Source organism: Equus przewalskii, chromosome 1 (assembly GCF_037783145.1).
Source record: "Equus przewalskii isolate Varuska chromosome 1, EquPr2, whole genome shotgun sequence".
In the NCBI taxonomy this organism is placed as follows: Eukaryota; Metazoa; Chordata; class Mammalia; order Perissodactyla; family Equidae; genus Equus; species Equus przewalskii.
In genome coordinates this window covers 116168245-116187174 of record NC_091831.1, presented here as the reverse complement: position 1 = coordinate 116187174, position 18930 = coordinate 116168245, and the positions used below count along the sequence as shown (strand labels likewise).

The 18930-nt window shown below is 48.3% G+C and overlaps 1 protein-coding gene and 1 long non-coding RNA gene across 3 annotated transcripts; one reads left to right on the top strand and one right to left on the bottom strand.

Annotated features, from left to right (window-relative positions):
- Positions 1-77: 77 nt before the first annotated feature.
- Positions 78-16702, bottom strand: DNAJA4 (DnaJ heat shock protein family (Hsp40) member A4). 2 transcript variants are annotated; one of them, XM_070573375.1, is made up of 8 exons: positions 16409-16702; positions 15967-16105; positions 10441-10621; positions 8563-8667; positions 7420-7647; positions 6123-6353; positions 2134-2234; positions 78-2036 (listed from the first exon to the last, which is right to left on the bottom strand). In XM_070573375.1, the coding sequence occupies exons 1-8, from the start codon at positions 16486-16488 to the stop codon at positions 1821-1823; spliced, it is 1281 nt and encodes a 426-aa protein (XP_070429476.1). In that variant the 5' UTR covers positions 16489-16702; the 3' UTR covers positions 78-1820. The 2 variants fall into 2 exon arrangements, with proteins under 2 accessions (XP_070429476.1, XP_070429478.1); XM_070573377.1 differs by lacking the exon at positions 16409-16702 and adding an exon at positions 16193-16391.
- A 118-nt stretch (positions 16703-16820) lies between these two features.
- On the top strand, positions 16821-17131 carry LOC139075677 (uncharacterized). Its single transcript, XR_011526306.1, has 2 exons — positions 16821-16947; positions 16980-17131. It is a non-coding gene; the product is annotated as an uncharacterized lncRNA (long non-coding RNA).
- The last annotated feature ends 1799 nt before the right edge of the window (positions 17132-18930 follow it).

Genomic DNA, 18930 nt, shown 5'->3' with positions numbered 1-18930 from the left:
AAATCAACCAATGTGAGGCAAGCTGACACTTAACACTGTTCATTTGAGCTCAGGAAATTTTAAAAAACCTACAGCCATTTTTCTCTCATTCCAGCTCAATTTTAATTTTCAATTGACAAATGTACAGGTGGAATAAATTTTAAGCAACACCCCCCCAAATTCCATTTACATGACAAGGAACTGAATGTAATTTTGCCCCATCATCAACTACAGAGCAGTTCTCTAGCAATAATTTATTAGAAAGTCACAGCAAAGAAACGAAACACCCTGGAGTCGTGGTCCATTTGTAAATTGATTTTCACATAGGCTTAGCTGGAAGAATAGGTTTTATGTCTATCCTGACCAATGGTCAAAGGTGGGCTCTTTCTACACCTATCTTGAGCAAATTATGCCCACCCACTAGCCAGCAATGTTCTGCTGGAGGCTGGTCCACCAGAAGGCGTACCCTACCTGCCGTGGGTCTGATCTGTCCTTTGACCCTCCACCCTCCTAGGGGAGGTCCCTGGTCTGAGTCAGACTCTCAGGTTCTACAACCAAATAAGGATGGATCTGACAGGTGGCCCCTGCTTTAATTCAGCAGCTTAGAAGGTAGCAGTTTTTCTTCATGACTGTCTTGGAAGAAAAGGAGCAGTAATAGCTAAAAGTTGAGGTAACCCTAAGTTTAAATTGTAGTCTACCTGCCACGAGTAGAATAATGACTAATGTCCCTCCATACACGCTATCATTTACAGTGGTAGTCCATAGACTGTGATCTATAGTGGAGCTGTCAGTACAATTCTCACCAAAACATTATCACCTGAGCAGCAAGGCCTTTGTAATATAGCTGTGCAACGAGAGGAACAATCCTTTGGAAGGGAGTTGAACCTGCGAGAATGAGGTGGAAAACACTGAGAAGTTCTATGCCTTTCCAGGCCCTCAAGTCGCCTGGGATCACTGGTCAGGCAGGAAGTTGGCTGTGCCATGAGGCCAAACCACCAGCATCCTCCCATGACTTATGTTGCTGCACTGAGGCTGCTGGGGACACAGTTTTCTTTACAAGCAAGCACTTTGGTGGGAGAGCACTGCAGAGGTTGTCAAGAGAAAATCATTAAAACCACAAAGAGCAAGGTACAGGGTTACAGGCAAATAGTTATGTTGGCATTTCATTGAAAACACTGGTTTGTCCTCACCATAAAGCTTGGAAGGTTCAGGAAGCTTCCAAGAGAGATGATCAGACACACTCACACCCCATTCCAACCACTCAAGGGCACAGAACAGTGAACCAGGCACTGCAGCCAAGTCCAATCCACAGATGTGCTTTTATTCTTGAGGAGGATCATCTAGAATCTAGATTCAAAAGTGTCACATCAGCAGCCCTGAGATCATGCCCTCAGTAACTCTGCCATGGGAGGAACGGAGGGGAGAGAAAGCAGAGAGCTAGAGATGGGCCAGGATGCCCACTTGGTGCCTGGAGGTTTGCTAGGGGGCTGAGTGCTGCTATCTGGGCTGTGCTTTATCGGTGGAACTGAATTATGGCAAAGCCACTAGAAGCACAAAGTGTCAGTGCAGTCACTGGCATCTCAAAAGTATCCCGAAAATTTAAATAAAAAGATTCCATATGCAGACTAGAGGTGATTTACACTTAAAACTTTTAAATATAAATTAAGCTTAACTTACAACCAAAAGAAAAAGAAAACCAAAAAGATACTCAGCAATTGAGAATGCTGAACACATACACAGGACACCCCAGACACGAGGCCATTAAAGCGATGCCATTTTCATTGTGCCAACTTTACATTCATCGTGTGCTAGTCCAGCTGGGTCCCGCTGCACTGGGAACATCATGCCGTCTGGCACTGCACTCCAGCCCGGGGCCCGTCGTCATCCTCCTCATAGGCCTCCCTGTGCTGGCGCCAGTTCTGCTCACTGGGATTGAACTCTGTCAGCTCCACCTGATCCATGTCATCTGTAATTCTCACCTTCTGTCGAGGGGGAAGTAAAGCTTCCAGCTGAGGAAGCTTGTCTGGAGAAAGCCAGTGTTTCTCAGGAAAGATTACCTGTAAGGGGTGAGATGAGAAAGAATGGTATTTTTTTTTTCCCTTCCCAATTAAGGCCACTTACTATGTCCCATGAGAATAAAACACGTGAACTTACTAAAAACTGTATGATCAGAATTCCTTTCTCCAGAGGTGCTTTGTAGATAGGCATTCCTTCATTTCGCACACATTTCAGGTCCCCGTGCTTTATCACCTCACCTGCCGCAGAAAAGGTTTAGTTATGAAACACAAAGATGGAGGGAGGCCTTGAGAGGTCAGTCTCCCTTTTGGGAGAGCCTAGGGGCGGGTCCTGGTATGGCAGCGGGCAAAGGAAGGGAAAACATAGCATCTGACCAGAAAGCTGGTCCCAGCCAGAATGATCCCTGTCAGAGGTCCTGTCTGGGTGAAGGGGATGAGGGTGAGGGGTCAGGGAGCGGAACTCTCGGGCCCATGCTCTGGGCTCCAGCAGTGTGTCAAGGAGGCAGCATGCTGGAGTCTCCATCACAAGGCAGGATGGTTTTAAAAAAAAAAAAAAAAAGTGAGCTAGGAATCAGAACACTCAAGTCTGGGTAAGTGGGGCTAATACCTGTCAGCCTGCTGCTTCACGTCATGACACGTATCTCCACCACGAGTGGGAGGAGAATATGCTCAGAGGCTCAAGCAGAGCTTAGAGCAGGAAAGGGCCTCAGAGAAGTCCAACCAGCACCCACCTGGCAGGAGAGCCTCCTGTGGCTGCTGGCTGTCTCCATCAATAAAAGGCACTTCCTCACATGCAGCTGAGCCGGGGTCAGTCTAGCTTGCACACAGGAGTCTTACACCTACACTTTTTCAAAAGGCATCCTGGGAGTTTAGACCCCCAGAGCTCTAAAGTTCCCCCCCACGTCTAAAAATATTCCTTCCAAACATGAAAAGGAAAGGAACAAAAGAGTCTGAAAAAGTATGCTCTTCAGCTAAGTAATGACAATGGACAAAGAAAGAAAGAAATGTTCAGGAAAAATAAGATGGGGAAGGGGAAGTTAAACACTCATTTACTCAGCAGCCCACTCCCCTGGGTGAAATCTCTCAAGAGGAAATCTTTAAAAGTATCTCACAGGAGTTTTTAAAATAAAGTGTGCCGAGCACTCTCTTTTAGGGGGTCATTCTATGCAGGGCCGTGACTCAGACGCGACCCTCAGAGCTACTGACCCTCAGAGCTACTGACTGCCGGATGGGGCCCCTTAGCTAAATGGCCCCAGGCTGCCAGGCTTCTTGTGTTCTTAGTATTGTGGGGTTTTTTACATAGTTTTTCTGTGTCTCCCTTCCTATCAGGTGTCACTTCTTGTTGCTCTCAAGCACAACTCCCTACATTACTGCTTCTAAACTGGGGGCTGAGAAACCATGAGAGCAAGCATGGAAAACCACTTGTAAGAGAAGGAAACCACTACGAGTCAGGCTCTTCCAGGAGCTAAGTATTGGGCATCACACCCTTGGGCAGCTCCTAAGGCACTTTTTTCATTAATCTCCTAATTGTCAGCAAGGCTCAAGACAGCCTAAGGGCCTCCGGTGAGGAAGGTATTTCAATAGCAGAAGAGAGAAGGGACAAGAGAGAAGAGGAAATGAAGGAATGAGAAGCCAAAACAAGAAAAGATGGGGTGAAGGAAAAGGAGAGGACACAGAAAAGGACAAATGAGCAAAAAGAAAGAACACACACACACAAGAAATCTCCAGCAGGTTTTCTGGACACCTCGCCCTTCCTTAGAGCTAAGCAAGGAAATGGGTTTCCCGGGGTTTACACTTCCTTCCCTCTGGGGCTCACTTCCTCTCTTCCGTCCTTGGCTCCGGGGTTGCCTGTGGCTGGGATCGGAGTGCAAGGCAGCGAGGAGCGCTGGGCTCACAATCCCACAGCAGGGCCCTGCTCCAGGGAGCTCTGCCACACTGACCCAAGGTCTCAGCCCCCTCTAGGCCAAGGATGAGCTTTCCCAAAGAAGTTACACACAGATGCTGCCAGCTCCTGCTCCCAGAAGGGCTGGAATCAGGACTGAGACAATGTTAGGGGGTCCTGAACACAAGTGCAGGGGGTGCCAGGCACACACCTACTCACAACCAGTGGCCGAGGGCTTTGAGTGAACTGTGATCCTCAAACTTTCCTACTCTAGAGCGGGGGAGGAAATGGGTACCCTGTGAGGTCTATGGAATGGAACCTAAAGGAAGGTGTTGTATTTAAAGTTTTCCTGCAAATTCTGCATTATACTACAGTGCATTCCCCAATCCTTAAGTATATGTATATAAACACACACACAGGACAAAAGGAAAAAATCAAATTGGGTTAAATGTTGACAATAGGCAAACCATATATGGGTGGTCCTTGGACTATTTTTATTTTTACAACTTTTTGTTAGTTTGAAATTGTTCCCAAATAGAAAGTTTTAAAAAATCTCTGATCAAGGCTTAGATATATAATTTCATTTCATATTATGTTCAGAAAAGAAAGCAACAGAAAGAGCCAAAGAGGAAAGTAGCAGAGGAAGAGAATAAGGCCAGAGAGGCGAAGAGGAGAAATGGGCAAGAGGCAGGAAAGGTCTGGAAGGTGGTCAGGGAGGTGAGGTGGCCACTGCTCACGCCACTGGACTTCAGAGTCTTATCACCAGCTACCACTGCCCTTGGACAGGCTTATTGGCTGGTTACCTCCCCCACAACCCCAAAACTGCCCCTCTAGCCTTAAACCTCAGATGCCCATGGGAAGTTACTCCCTGACCCCGAGGCCAGGGCCACCAGAGCAGCACTGTGATGAAGTCGAGGCTGCCTGGGTGGCTTAGCCACCACCACATTCTTTGACCTGAACAATTGACCTTACGTGTTACTCAGAGGCAGCTTCAAGTCAAGGTCCCTAGCCTGGCCTTGCTGCCTTTTCCAATTTGCCTGCCTTCCCCTCAGCCCCTTCTAGGCAGGTGCTCTGGTGCCCACATGGTCCCTCGACTGCAAGTAAACCCTAGCCCTCCTGGGAGCTGGAAGTCTGGGAGCTATACACTCCTAACAGGTTCTGGCCCTTGTGAACCCTTTCGGTCCAGGGGCAGCTCTGTCCAGCTTGTGTGGGTGTGTACAGACAGGCAGCTCTCTGGAAGATTCCAAGGATAAACTGACAGGCAATATCTTTTTATCAGGAAAATTCTTTTTCTCTCTTTTCTTTTCTTTTTTTTTTGGTTAGGAAGATTGGCCCTCAGCTAACATCTGTTGCCAATCTTCCTCTTTTTGCTTGAGGAAGACTGTTGCCCAACTAACATGTGTGCCACTCTTCCTCCAGTTTATATGTGGGATGCTGCCACAGTGTAGCTTGATGAACGGTATGTAGGTCCGTGCCCAGGATTGAAACCCACACACCCTGGGCCACGGAAGCAGAACATGCAAACTTAACCAACTACACTACTGGGCCAGCCCCAGGAAAATTCTATCTTAACATGTCTCTCATGAGTAATCGACAGCACAGAGGATAGAGGAACAGGTAGGTGAATCAGCACAGATCACCACTTGAGCTCCGATTATCAGCTGTTTTCTTTCTTTTTTAACTTTTAGATTGGCACCTGTGCTAACATCTGTTGCTCATCTTTTTTTCCTTCTTCTTCTCCCCAAAGCTGCCCAGTACATAGGTGTATATTCTAGTTGTGAGTGCCTCTGGTTGTGCTATGTGGGACGCCGCCCAGCGTGGCCTGATGAGCGGTGCCATGTCCGCGCCCAGGATCCAAACCAGCAAAACCCTGGGCCGCAGAAGCACAGCGCGTGAACTTAACCACTTGGCCACAGGGCCAGCCCCTCAGCTGTGTTTTCTTATTAAACAGAAAGAAAATTTTAAAAATTTAAGTTTAATTGGCAGGTTCCAGTTAGAATTTTAAAACCCTAAGATTCCTGTGTGAGGTTCTTCCCCCAACTCTGAATTTTTTTCCTAGGAGAATATAAAAGAAATTCATAAAATTCTTAGGAGTCAGTGGTGATGACTTTAAATTTAGAGAAAATCAAGTCACGCTAGCTTGTGTGACAGAAGTCAACCTGAGATATGAAACCAGGCTACCCAGCCCGTAGCAGTATGTCAAACATACAGATCAGTTACTACGAAACACACATTTGAAACATTACCTGATTTGGACGTAATAACAAGGATTCGATCATCCAGCGTTTTTATCGTCTTCTTGAAGCCACAAAGGGCTTCGGAAAGCTGAATTTTCATTTTCATGATCAAGTCATGGCCTCGTCTCTGAAAGACACTATGATCCTTCTGATCAAGCACAATTATGACATCACCAGGCTCCAGCTCAGGCTCCTGATCTCCTTCTCCATGAAATAGTATCTTTTGCCCATCTTTCATACCTATGAAACATCATCCCTTTCTGATTAGCCATTTCTCTTAAAAACAATACTTTCTACAAAGCTGTTGAAGAAGGCACACAGAGTCCTTTGGAGGTTCTTTATTCATCAAGCCGCCCAACCTCATGCAGGCATGGGGATGGGAGTGGCGGCTAGAATTGTCACCAATAAAGAAGCCATGCTTCCCTCAGCATAACGAGGGTCCTCAGCAGGAAGCATGATGAGTGCAAAACAAGGCCGACCCATGACAGGTTCACAGCACACTCCCTGCCTGCCTGGGCCCTGTGAGGCCACAACTGACACCACATTGCCATCATGAAGTGACCGCGCCCTGCCCACTGCACACAGTGCATGGCTCTGGGGACTTTCTAAGACATCAGTGTGTACACACAGGAACGGGGGAGATGTGTTTACACAAGAAGTCCTGTAACAACAGCTGGGTTGGTTTGGGGGTTCATTCGTGTACTCTGGTTTCACCTCTCAGGCAGGATATATTCACTGGAAGTCACGGAATAATCAGGGACTACCTGGTGAACAGCTAAGACTGGAAAAGGCCTTACAATGACGGCACCCGGCAAGATAAATAGCAGGGGAAGGCACTATATTTGGGAGAATCTGATGCAACAAAAAGGAAATGTGTGGAGAAAAGAAATGTGCAGCTACAAAGCCTTAAACGTGCTCTTATGGCCAATGAGCGATAAAAGCTATTAGAAAGACGTCTCCAAATGACTCTAAAGAAATGATTTGAGAATGGCAGGAGAGGACAGTTAACCAAAATTAAGATCAAGTGACTTTCAGAGCACTGGAAAACCTTAAAGAGAGGTCGTTTTTGATCTCAAGGAAGCAGACCTCAGCAAGAAAGCTTTGGCAGGTGATGTGGGATGGAAACAAAGCCAGGGAGGGTCAAGAGACAACCTGGAAATAGGAGGAATTTACGGCACATTCTAATATCATTTAAATACCTGCTGTCATGTATCTCATTTCCCTGATACCTAGCCTGTGTGCCCCAGGATTAGCACCCCGGAAGCACTTCCAGCCAGAGTGGAGCAGTGGTTCTGCGCAGCCTCACCTTTCTCCACATGCACTTCGATAATCTTCTTCTCTCGGATCACCTTGGTGCCGCTGCAGCTCTCACAGCGGTCCTTGGGGTTGATGCGCTCGCCCTGGCCCTTGCACTCAATGCACATGGTCTGGATCTGCTGCACCATGCCTGGTCCGATCTGCTGGATGTGAATCTGCATCCCTCGCCCCTTGCACAGTGGGCACTTCTCTACAGATCCCTTCTTCCCACCAACACCTGCGAGGAGGGGAGGCAGGAGTGAGAGCTGTGCTCGCCCCTTAGAAGCACCCCTACTGGGTGCCACAGTAGATGGGTAATGAACAATTAAATCGGTTTGAATTCTGACTATTTAAAATCATCAAAAGCAAGGTGGAAAAAACTGGATGATTCTAGCCAAGCAGATAATATCCAGATGTTAACATGTGATCTTAAACATCTGTGTTTTGGGCTGTGCCATGCCAAATTCATTACTTGAGCTTCATTAACTGTGTTTTCTTCCACCCCAGGATGGAAAAACACCCATGCCTACAGGTGACCAAGCAGGCTGTGGAGAACTGGAGGACACAGCCCTGTCTACAGGGGTGGCTACTCAGCTCAGCCAATTCTCTGTGGGACAACGTGGGTCTGCGGTCACCAGATCTGACTTTTCTTGAAAAATCAGATCAAAAAAAATTATGTTAACTACATTTACATTTAAGTCAAGGGTCAGTAACCTACGGCCAGCTGCCTGGTTTTGTAAATCGAGCTTTACTAGAACACAGGCACATCCATTCATTTATGTATTGTCTAGGGCTGCTTTTGCACTAAGAGTTACACAGTTACAACATAAAGACCACATGGCCCACAAAGCCTAAAATATTTACTATCTGGCCCTTTACAGAAAAAGTCTGCTGACCCCTCAGTTGGGTGAACCGTTTTGATTTTTATATTTTTAAAATAACTGTCAACATATTAAATAAATGTGCAGTCCAAATAAAAAACGTACATGGCCAAATAAAACAGATTTGGCCCTCAAGCCACCTGTTTGTAATCTCTGTTTGACTGTCACATTTGAAAAGATAAATTATTTTTCTCTGAACTGTAAAACAATCACAATTGTTTCCAGATCTAAGGAATCAGAACTATGAGATTCATTCAAAAATTAATTTTTACCTTCACATTTCTCACAAATTATATTTTTCTGGAGGGCCAATTTCTTTGTGACTCCATTATATAAATCTTCAAGAGTTACAGACAACTGATGTACAACATTCTTGCCTTACCAAGGGGAAAAAAAACCAATTAGTAACATTGTATTGAATACACCACTGCACTAAATACCACCCACGAGACACAGCGGTCTGAAGCCTCCAGAGACTCAAAGCTGTGCCTGTGTCCTTCATTCCCTTTCCTGCAGGAAGCAATGCTTCTACTCCACTTGGCCCATCCTCTGGCCCTCTGTCAATGACGAGAACTAATACCCTCCCTAACTACGAGCTAATTATTCAATCATGTAGAGAGATCAACAAAAAGCCTTTCCACCTTTATTTTCTAAGAACAAATCTGAGGACAGAGAGATCTCTGAGAAGACCTAAGGCAAGGTTAACCAATGGAACTGGTTAACTAGGTTCTCCCTACGAAAGGAGCCCTTTCCTCATAGATCAATGCACGACAACCATCTCTGGACCTTTAATTGAAACTCTTCCTTGAGCACAAAAGGCTCTGCTTTTTGAGCCCTTTCGTGACTTGTGGCCAAGTGGAAACTCCTCCATCGGCCTAACTCTCGTCTGTGCGTTCAGGGCAGCGCACCTCTTGTTCTCAGGCTGGGTGTCTGTCCGCCTGGTGCTGTGCCAGCCTGTCAGGGCCCACAGCGTCAGGGCCCCCGCTGCTGCCCATAGGGCTCTTGCAGTCACTCAGACAGATTGTCCTTGTTTATCGGCTGTCAACTCTGAGAGACGACTTCATTAAGGGCATGAAGTTGATTGTCTCAAGACAGTAAGAGAGCTGGGAAAGAGCACACCCAAGGTGTTCAGAACGTCCATACCGTCAATTACGTGAGCAGGCAACACACCCGGACAACAGGGCAAGGATTTTTCCCTAATAAACACTTTGTGATTTTCAGCACACTGTGTTCACAGAATTGACAGCCAGGCTTTTTGAAGCTCAAAGTCAATTATAATGTGAGAACAAGAACAGCCTTATTTATCCAGGGGCCTCTCGTTGACCCAAACCACCCTTCTTTAACTCCAATGCAGAGTTTATTTCTTCTGATCTTATCTAGGACTATAGCAAGCTTGGTTATCTATCTGGTTTCAGGGTCCAAAGCAGATTATCAACAGTAAACTGGACAGGGGGAAGAAGGCTATTAGAGACCACTGATGACAGTGAGAGGTGACAGCTCATAGCCTGACAGGAGGTGAGAGGTAGGAAAATTAGGAGGAGCACAGCCCAGAACTCAACCAGTGGCCTGGGGCCTTCAGCAAGGGCGCAGTCCCTCACTCACCTCCTGGGGATGAAGGTGCTCATCATAGTACATTCTGAAGAGAGGTAGGTAGGTTCTTTTACAAAGATGTCCAAACACAAAGGGGTAAACTTTATCACCTAGTACATTTCCCCAGCAGGCTGAGAAAATGAGGCCACACTGCACACTGCAGAGAACCAGCCAAAAGTAGAGCCTGTGGGCCCTGGCCCAGGTCAGGAGGCGCGAAAAGCACTCTTGACAGAGGCACCACCAACAACCCCAGGAGGTCCATCTATGTATGTCCGTCAGGACACTCATGGGCCTGACCCAAAAAGAGAAAGAGAAGCAAGATGAACTTGATCTTCCTCCATTCTACTCACCACCATTTGCCCCTTTCTCTGTGGTGTTTGAAGGGGGTCGGGTAATTGCTAAATGCGCTAAGAGATTCCAGGCAGCCTGGATACTAGACAAGGATGAACTATTTAAAGCTACTGATCCCAAAACATGACAATTGCACGATTCACCCTGATTCCAATAACATGTATCATTTGGAGACTACGACGTGCTTACAGGTCTTTAAAAGCATTTACCTCTTCTCTCTCTCGCCATCCGTCCTCCGCCACCAAAGAACATGTCAAAGATGTCCATGGGTGAGGAGAAGCTGGGGCTGCCTGAGCCGCCTTCCTTAATTGCCTGTTCACCGCCCTGGTCATAAACGTCCCTTTTCTTTGGATCTGAAAGTACTTCATATGCCTGAGATATGAGTTTAAACTTAAAAGAAAAAAAAACAGATTTAAAAAGAGAGAGAGGGAAGGTTTGAGTTCTTTTATTAAGCAAACCCACCATAAGAATGTTACACAATAACGGGTATTCCACACCCAACTCCCCAAACTAGCTGGTCTATACATTATCTGCAACCTGATTTTTTCCATTTACTCCCCGTGTAAAGTGGGAAACAGAGGGCAAACACAACTAAGGGACTAGTGGTAGGGGCTGCAGAGAATGAGGGAGCGAATGCAGCAGGGAAGGAGCGTCCCCTGCTCTGCCTGCCGTGGGCAGGAAGACGTGGAGTGGAGCTGGGACACGGCCCACAGCTCTATAACTGGAGAAAGCCAGGGCCTCCTGGGTGCTGCTCCTGCTTTCCACTCACAGGGACTGCTTCACTAGTTCACCGGCGTGAACTTCACCCGCAGACTTCTCGTGAGCGCCTATCCACGCACAGGCTGCAGACTTCGTGCGCAAACCTGTACTCCTGATCCCCGCACCGCAGTCCTGCCCCTCCCAGGGTCTCCCCCATATCTCAGCTACTGGCCACACCAAAACCTCATTTCCTTTCTCCCTCACATCTCATGTCAACAAATCCTGTTGGCACTACCTTCATATGTATGTCTCCAGTACCCTGAGACAGACACAATACCCCAGGTATCACACTCCTGCCAAAAATGTATCACTGGAATCCAACCTTAGGAAGCAGAAAACCCAAAGTGAAGGACATTCTGCAAAACTACAAGACACGAAAACTAAATGAAATGTGTGACCCAGAACTGGCTCTTGCACTAAAGAAAAAACGGCTACAAAGGACATTATTGGAACAATTGGAATAATGTGAATTTTTTTCTCGGTGTTAAATTCTTTAAATTTGATCATTGTACTGTGGTTTTGTACAAGGAAGTCATTCCTAGAAGAAACACGGTGAAGTATTTAGGTCTGAAAGGTTATGATGTATGCAACTTACTCTCCAAAGCTTTAGCAAATAATAATAATAATAGAGGTGGATAAAGCAATGTGGCAACATCTTTACAACTGGTGAAGCTAGTGAAGGAAATGCAGCTATCCACTGTCCCACCCTCATCTTTTCTGTAGGTATATGGAAGTTTTAAAAACAAAATCAGACCACTATAAAATATCCAAAATTCATCCCTTCTCGTCACTACCACCATGCCCGTGCCCTGGCCGAGGACCACCTCTTGCCTTGATTACTTCAGTAACCACCTCAATGGTCTCCTATCTTCTGTCCTCACATCAGCTTTCAGTCTGTTCTTCACACACCAGGCAGAACAAGCCTGTTATCATGTCAATCCTCTGCCCCAAACACTCCACGGCAGCCCATTTCGCTGGGAGTAAAAGCCAGCCCTTACTCTCATCTACAAGCCCAACCTCTCTGCCTCCATCTGCCTGCAATTCTGTTCCGGCTCCGCTGCCTCCTTGCTGTTCCTCAATCCCACAGCACTTAGAGCTTAGAGTGTATCCCCACTGCTCCGTCAGCTCCGTGAGGTCAGAGCTTGGTCAGCTTTGTCCACTGCTGTACCCCTGAGCCTAGAACAGTGTCCGGCACGTGGAAGGCACTTGAAAATATTTGTTAGGTGAATGGCCCAATTCTAGGAATTCAGAAATAAATAAATGAGATAGAGTCTTGGTCCTCCAGGGGTACAATTTAATCTGAGAGACAGATGTATATATACACATCCTATGATGCAGGATCTATAAAACATACAGAAAAAAAGGGCCATGAAGATACAAACATGGAAACTGATGGAGATACTACAAGTAATACAAGTTTTCTCTTGTATTACAGATCCCTGATAGAGATCTAATAAGTAACTAATAAATAATAGCTAATAACTAATAGCTAACAAATAACTGGGCAATTTTAAAAATTAAGTCTTAAGGAGGCATCAGATTCATACCCAAGGCAGTCAGATCTTTTGACATGTTAATTATCACACCATTTCTGCAAAGAAGTAGGGATCACTCACTCCTTCCCCTTTCCACAGCAGAAAAATCAAAGTGTAGGGATTACATGCCTAGTTTAGAAGATCAGAAAACAGCTAGGCCAGGCTGCCCCCAGAGTTTCCAGGCCTGTCTGTAGTTCAGGGACTAGGTAAATATGCTTCCCGAGAATGTCCACTAGAAACACTCACCAAATACCCTGGATACTCACAAGACACTTGAACTTAACAGAATTAATGATTAATCTAAGGAAGAAAAGGAATGGCCTGTTACTTGGGTTATTCAATCAGAGACCAGATCTCACATGGGATGGGGGCTCCCACTACCACTAGTGGGCCCACCTACCCCAGAGCACCAGCACTCCAGAGTCTAATTCAGCTTCCTGCCTGTACCCCCCATCAGAGATTAGCGCTCTAACCAGCTCACCTTTCAAGAATGTGATAATTTGCCACAGGACCTTGATGAGATTACTATCTGGCTGGAAAAAAGGGCTTTGGAGACTATGTAGCATCTTGGAAAAGTATTTGTGTTAAAATATTAAGTGGTAAGAAAAAAAAAGTATGTACCAGAAAGACCGCGTATGATCACCTGGGAAAAAGCATGGAAAGCAGCACACTGGCAGCAGTTAGGGTGATGTGTACTTGCTGGGTTGTCCTCTGTATTGTGACATTTTCTGTAGTGTTAAGCTCTCTTTTACGATTTTTTTAACCTGAAAATCTATCATTCAAACTAAAAGTTACAGTGAAATTGGCCAAAAGACCAAATCCGTCTCAAAAGCCAGTAAGGGTAATAAGTAAGAATCCGCCCCATCACTGTCCCTGAAAGGGACTCGCTTACTGACCCACTGCCCGGACGTCTTGCAGAAAACCAGCCACAGATAAGTACAGACTCCATACTGAGCACCTGACAACAGACACGGGCTGCCCACTGCTTAGCAACACAGGACAACAGGGCACAAAACAAAGACCAACACCCCAACAGCCTTCTCAGTTGTCCTGGAGCAAGGAGGGAACGGATTGGCTTAATCTATTTTTGAAGAGACATTAATAATACAGTGACAAACTCAGGAGGGAAAAAAAAAAAGATTCCATCCATGACAGATAAAGCGGACAAGAACCACACACAGACTGGGACAAAAACAGAAAGGGCTACACTGTAACACCTAGTAGGACCAAAAAGGAGATATCTGGTGAATAGAATGAATGAATGAATGAACGAATGAATGACTCCTCTCCAGGGAAACTTTATAGCAGAGTTTCTATAAATTGAGTCCCCAATCTCCTCAACCCCTTTGATTTCCAATCCAAATTTCTATTGATCCCCAATTCCCCCCACTTCACCACAACAATTTCCCTGCCAAACTGTGCCTTTTCAGGGCTCTCTCCTCCTCCCACATAGAATTCTTTAAACTATATATCTTCTGGTGACATCTCCATTCAGCCAGCATTTTAGCACCTTCACGGCACAGCTAGGCACAAGGCCTGTGAGTGGGCCGGAGGGCGGTAGTGCCCACCCTGCTTACTCTGCAGTGGGGAACACAGGCATCAAACAGGAATCGTAATAAGGCAGCATGAGGACTGGGCCAGCGGTTCAGTCTGTGGGCCGGAGGCAGACTCCTAGAAACAGCTTTAGCTGAGAACTAAAGTAAAGGGTTGTATCCCTTCATGGGAGGGAGGGAGGGGAAAGTATTCCCTGCAGGAGGCTCACACAACGCCCCTCCCCCTCCAAATGAGAAGGACTGGCCAGACCTCACCACCAAGAGCCTCACTTTTGTGACACTAATCCAGTGCCTGGCTATAAACAAATATTAGTTTAAAATAAACAATGTGCTCAGATAGGTATATACAGGGTGACACCTACAGAAATGTAGTACAGGTCAAAACCAATTTAAAAAAAGCTTCAGAACACCAAAAGCAGATTCACTCCAACTGTACACACACAGCCATGAACTCACTCTTGGAGACAGCTATGAGATCTGACCTGAGACCAGGGTCAGAAGGCTTTCCCACATGCTGCCTTTAGCCAGCGTCCCGAAACATGAAATCAGAAGCCTGGATGCACTCTCCTTAAAGGAGAATCTCAAACACAGGCTACCATGAATCACCAACACCACATAGAAAGCCAGTGACTTTAAAAGTAACAGTAAGCCACCCAAATATAGATGAGAAAGAAGGCAAGTGAGTAACAGACAAATGATCTTACAGGAAAGCATTTTAAACTTGTGACAGCCACAGTCGGCACATGTGGCTAAATATAAACATTCTATCACTGTTGCCACCAAGCCGACCTTCCTTAAGCAGCTTTCTCCAGCTTGGAAAAGCTATCGCAGACAGGTATTTTGATATTAGTGTCGTTTCCAGGGCTCTAAATCTTAGATGGGTGATCTGTGACTTCAAAAGTGGCCTGGGTGTCAGCTAATACTGATACAAATACAAAATCACCACCTCCCCCAAATCATCTAGGACATCAAAAGTTTCATAAGAAAATGGCAACTGAAAGGAGGAGTGGAAGGCCAACAAGCTTTCCGAAGCATCAATGTCTGACCCTTCAAGTCACCTATTCAGGTGGGTAATGAGCCTCCTTGAGGATAAAAAGCAGGCTTGACTGTTCCTGTGAACAGAATGAAAAAGGTTAATTGAGGTTTCTATTATGAAGAGCATTTTTTGGCCTAATATTGATACTTAGGATCAACGGTGGGTCATCTGTCACAGAAAACCTGGAATATTCAGGTAAAATGATGCGTCAGGTTAGAGATCCCCGGGTCCCTGCGTAATAAAGCAAATGTGGTCATCCAATGTCTCACAACCTTCATCAGGCAGGAGATAGGCACAGAGACCAAATCCAGTCGATCGTTCTCAAGAGGGACACTAGGTTTGTCCCAGGTACTAGCTCAGGTTAAAGAAACTCATCCCTAAGGTTTCTGCATCAACAGTGAGTGTGAGCGCACAAATCATCCAGTGCCGGTCGTTCCCAGCAAATACACAACTTCTGGTCGCGGGTGCCTCGGTTTCCCGGTTTGCTGGCTGCCTCTCCTCCAGAAATGCCCGCAAACCCTATGAGCAGTGGGCGCGTCCCAGCCCCAGCCCTCCCCGGCGGTCGGCACACACCGGAGGGGCCCCAAGAACACTTGCAGACTGAACGGAGGAATGAATGGGCTGCGAGGGGCTCACGAGGGCTCCAGGCCCCCACACCTCGATCCTCTCGGGCGAGCCTGGGCTCGGCGAAGCGCCCTCCACCTGCCCGCGCCGCACGCCCTGGGCCTCGGCCACCCCGGCCGGGCCCGCGGCGCCTGGCGTCCGCCGCACCAACAAACGCAGCTCGGGGCCCCCGAGCTCCCGGGCTGAGAAACCGACGGCGGGCCCCGCGCCGCCCGCCCCGGCCCGCACCTTCTCGCCCTCATCCGGGTTCTTGTCCGGGTGGTACTTGAGCGCCAGCTTGCGGTAGGCCTTCTTGATCTCCTCCGGGGAGGCGCTGGGCTTCACCCCCAGGATGTCATAGTACTGGGTCTCCTTCACCATCTTGTCTCTGCGGGGCGGGGCGGGCGAGGACGGTCAGCGCGCCCCAGACGCCGCCGCCGGGCTCCCTCCCGCCGCCAGCCCACGCCGGGCCGACCTCCGCGCCGGTGCCGCCGCACTCGAGCCGCCGGCTCCTCCGCGGCGGGTTTTATTCGGCGCCGGCGGAAGGTTCCGCAAGGAGACAGTGACGCCACAAAGGCCCAGAACCTTCGCGGAGGTTCCGGCGGCGCCTGGCGGCGGCGGGTCAACGCGCGGCCCCGGGTTCGCCGCCCGACCCCCGACGACGGGGTCCGGCGCGACCCCGTCGGCTCACCCGCTCTCCTCGGGCCCCTGCTCCTCTGGCCGCCCGTCCGACTCCCCGGAACTCCAGCCCTGCCCGCCTCCCCGGGCCATGTTGGGGGCTTTGGAAGGCGGCTTCGGCGTGGAGGGCGCCCTCCGACGACCGTCCCGCCGTCCCGTGGCCGCCCCCTTGCCCTTCCGAGGATCCGTGGGGCCAGCTGGCTCGAGGATCGGGTGGCCTGGAGGGCAGCGTCGGTGGGAACTCTGCCCCGAGGAGTTGGACTGGGAGAGCTGCGTCCAACGGTCCCCACCCGGCCTCTCCCTGGGGGTGTGGCCGCCCTCTGTTGGGTCACCGCTGGGATGCGCCCTGAGGCCTGCCTTGGATTGTTGCATTTTTTAGGGGTTTGGAGAGGGTAGGGGTCCTCCACTGTAATGAGGCCTTGTTTCCCGGGACCCTACAGCTGCTGGCACTCCCCGGGGTGTCTTTAAGACTGGGGTGAACCTAAGACCTCTAGACATGTATAGTGGTGCTTTGCTGGCCCCTATTATGGGCCCACGGTTGGGACTCCTGAAGTCCCCCAAGGGTGAGCAGTGGTATCCCCCAGGTCTCCCAAGGGTGGGCAGTGGTCCCTCTTTTCGAGGTGGGAAACCGCCTCCTCCCCTCCGCTCATCTTTATTGTGCCAATCACCAAGGCTGGACCAGGCTCGTGGGCCGAGTGTTGTGCACAGCGGGTGGGGCGAGTGGCTCTGGAGCCCGCGACTGTGCTGGATCACCCAGGACGCTGCCTGGGAGGGTTCAGTAACAGATCCCCGAGTTCCCTAGGTTGTGTCCAGCTACCTGTAAGTGCTCAGAAGCCATGATCCCTACCCGCTGCAGAAACATGGGCGTGGAGAACAGCATTATCACAGAACTGCAGGCCCTCTGCTCTAGCCCAGCCTTGGCGTCTGCTGCTGGAACAGTTTGTCAGAGAGGGGAGGCCGCTGCTTACCTCTCTGGGATCCTTTGGCCTTGTTTTGGATCCTGTGGTTGAGGTAGTCACTATCCCTCCTCCACGTGTTCAATGTGGGGTGGGAAAGGACGTTTAATGTCCAAGAGAAATTAAATTGCTCATTTCTGTTTTAGGAGATACTGCTTTTTTCCTTTCAATTATGCCTCTTTAGAGCTGTAACTTTTGGGCGGAGAACTCAGAGCTGGAGGTCAGGAAGCTTGGATTCCGTACCCAGATGTTATTAAGTATATGAGCTTTAGCCGCTCTGAACTTGGTTCCTCAACAGCGGGACATGGTCATTTGCCCGCCGTCCTCACAGGGCTCTTGCAAGGATTGAGTGGGATGATGACTGTGAAGGCTTCTGTCACAGTGGGTTTCAAAGCTGGCCGCTCAGAGATCACCAGGGAGCTTCTAAAAATCCCTGCGTCCAGGCCGCACCCCGGACCAGCTACATCAGAGCCTCTGGGGGCAGAGCCCAGGCATCTATTTTTGAAGCTCCCCAGGTGATTTCAGCGTGCAGCCAAAGCTGGGAAGCAATGTCCAGCACCACACTCTTCTCCAGAGTCAATACTCTGGACCAGTGAGATTGGCAGGATGGGGATATGTGAGTAGTCAGAGCCTAGAGGCGTAGAATGCAGCTATGAACTCTGGAATCAGTGAGACCTGCATTCAAACCCCAGCACTGCCACTTCAGGCTTGTGTGAACCTTGGGCAAATGACCCAGCCCTTCTGAAACTTAGTTTCCTCAGCCTTTTGATGGGGATGATACTGACAGTTTCTGCTTCCTGACCTTGGGAAGCACCCAGCATGGAGTCTCAACACATGTCGATGCTTTTTTTTTTTTTTAACTCTCACCTAGGCTAAAGAGGCTGACAAAGATTCTCTCCTTTATCAAACTCTAGCCAGACCCCTCTGAGCCCTCTTCTGGACTAGGCCTCAACCTTGGCCTATAAAGACTTGAACAAACATTAGCATACTTTCTGACAGCTTGAGGCCACATCCCTAAGATGACTCTAGCTGTCCCTTAAAATGCTTGCCTGAGAAAATTCAAGGCTGCCAAAAACTTTTCCTGTTTTTTTCAGCCAGCACCTGAGCATCGGGCATCTGTCTCCCAGGCTCTGTGGGAGGATAGAGTCCTAACTTCACTGTTTGCCAGCTAGCAGACAGCTGGCCTAACCACATTTGCACTGACCAAGTCTTTGTGATTCTCAATTCCCTGACTCCACTGAGCCCCACTGACCCCCCTCCCGACTCCCTCAGTCTTCCTTTAAAACACCCAGTTATTTCTGTACAAATTGAAGTTGGGTTCGGTTCACGCTGGACTCTTTTCCATGTTGCAATAGTGCGTTACTGATGGAAGCCTGTCCTTACCCACTGTATCTAGTGGTTTCCCTTGGACAAAGGCTTTGATGATCTAGTACGTTGTTTCCCAGAATTATACATGGGAGCATCTGAGGCTGTACACAGACATTTCTTACTTTATCAGTTATGTGTTTATTTTCATGGTTCCCTTTTCTTTATTGCAACCCTTATTGCAAGTGGCATTGGTTTTCCAGTCACAGTAAGC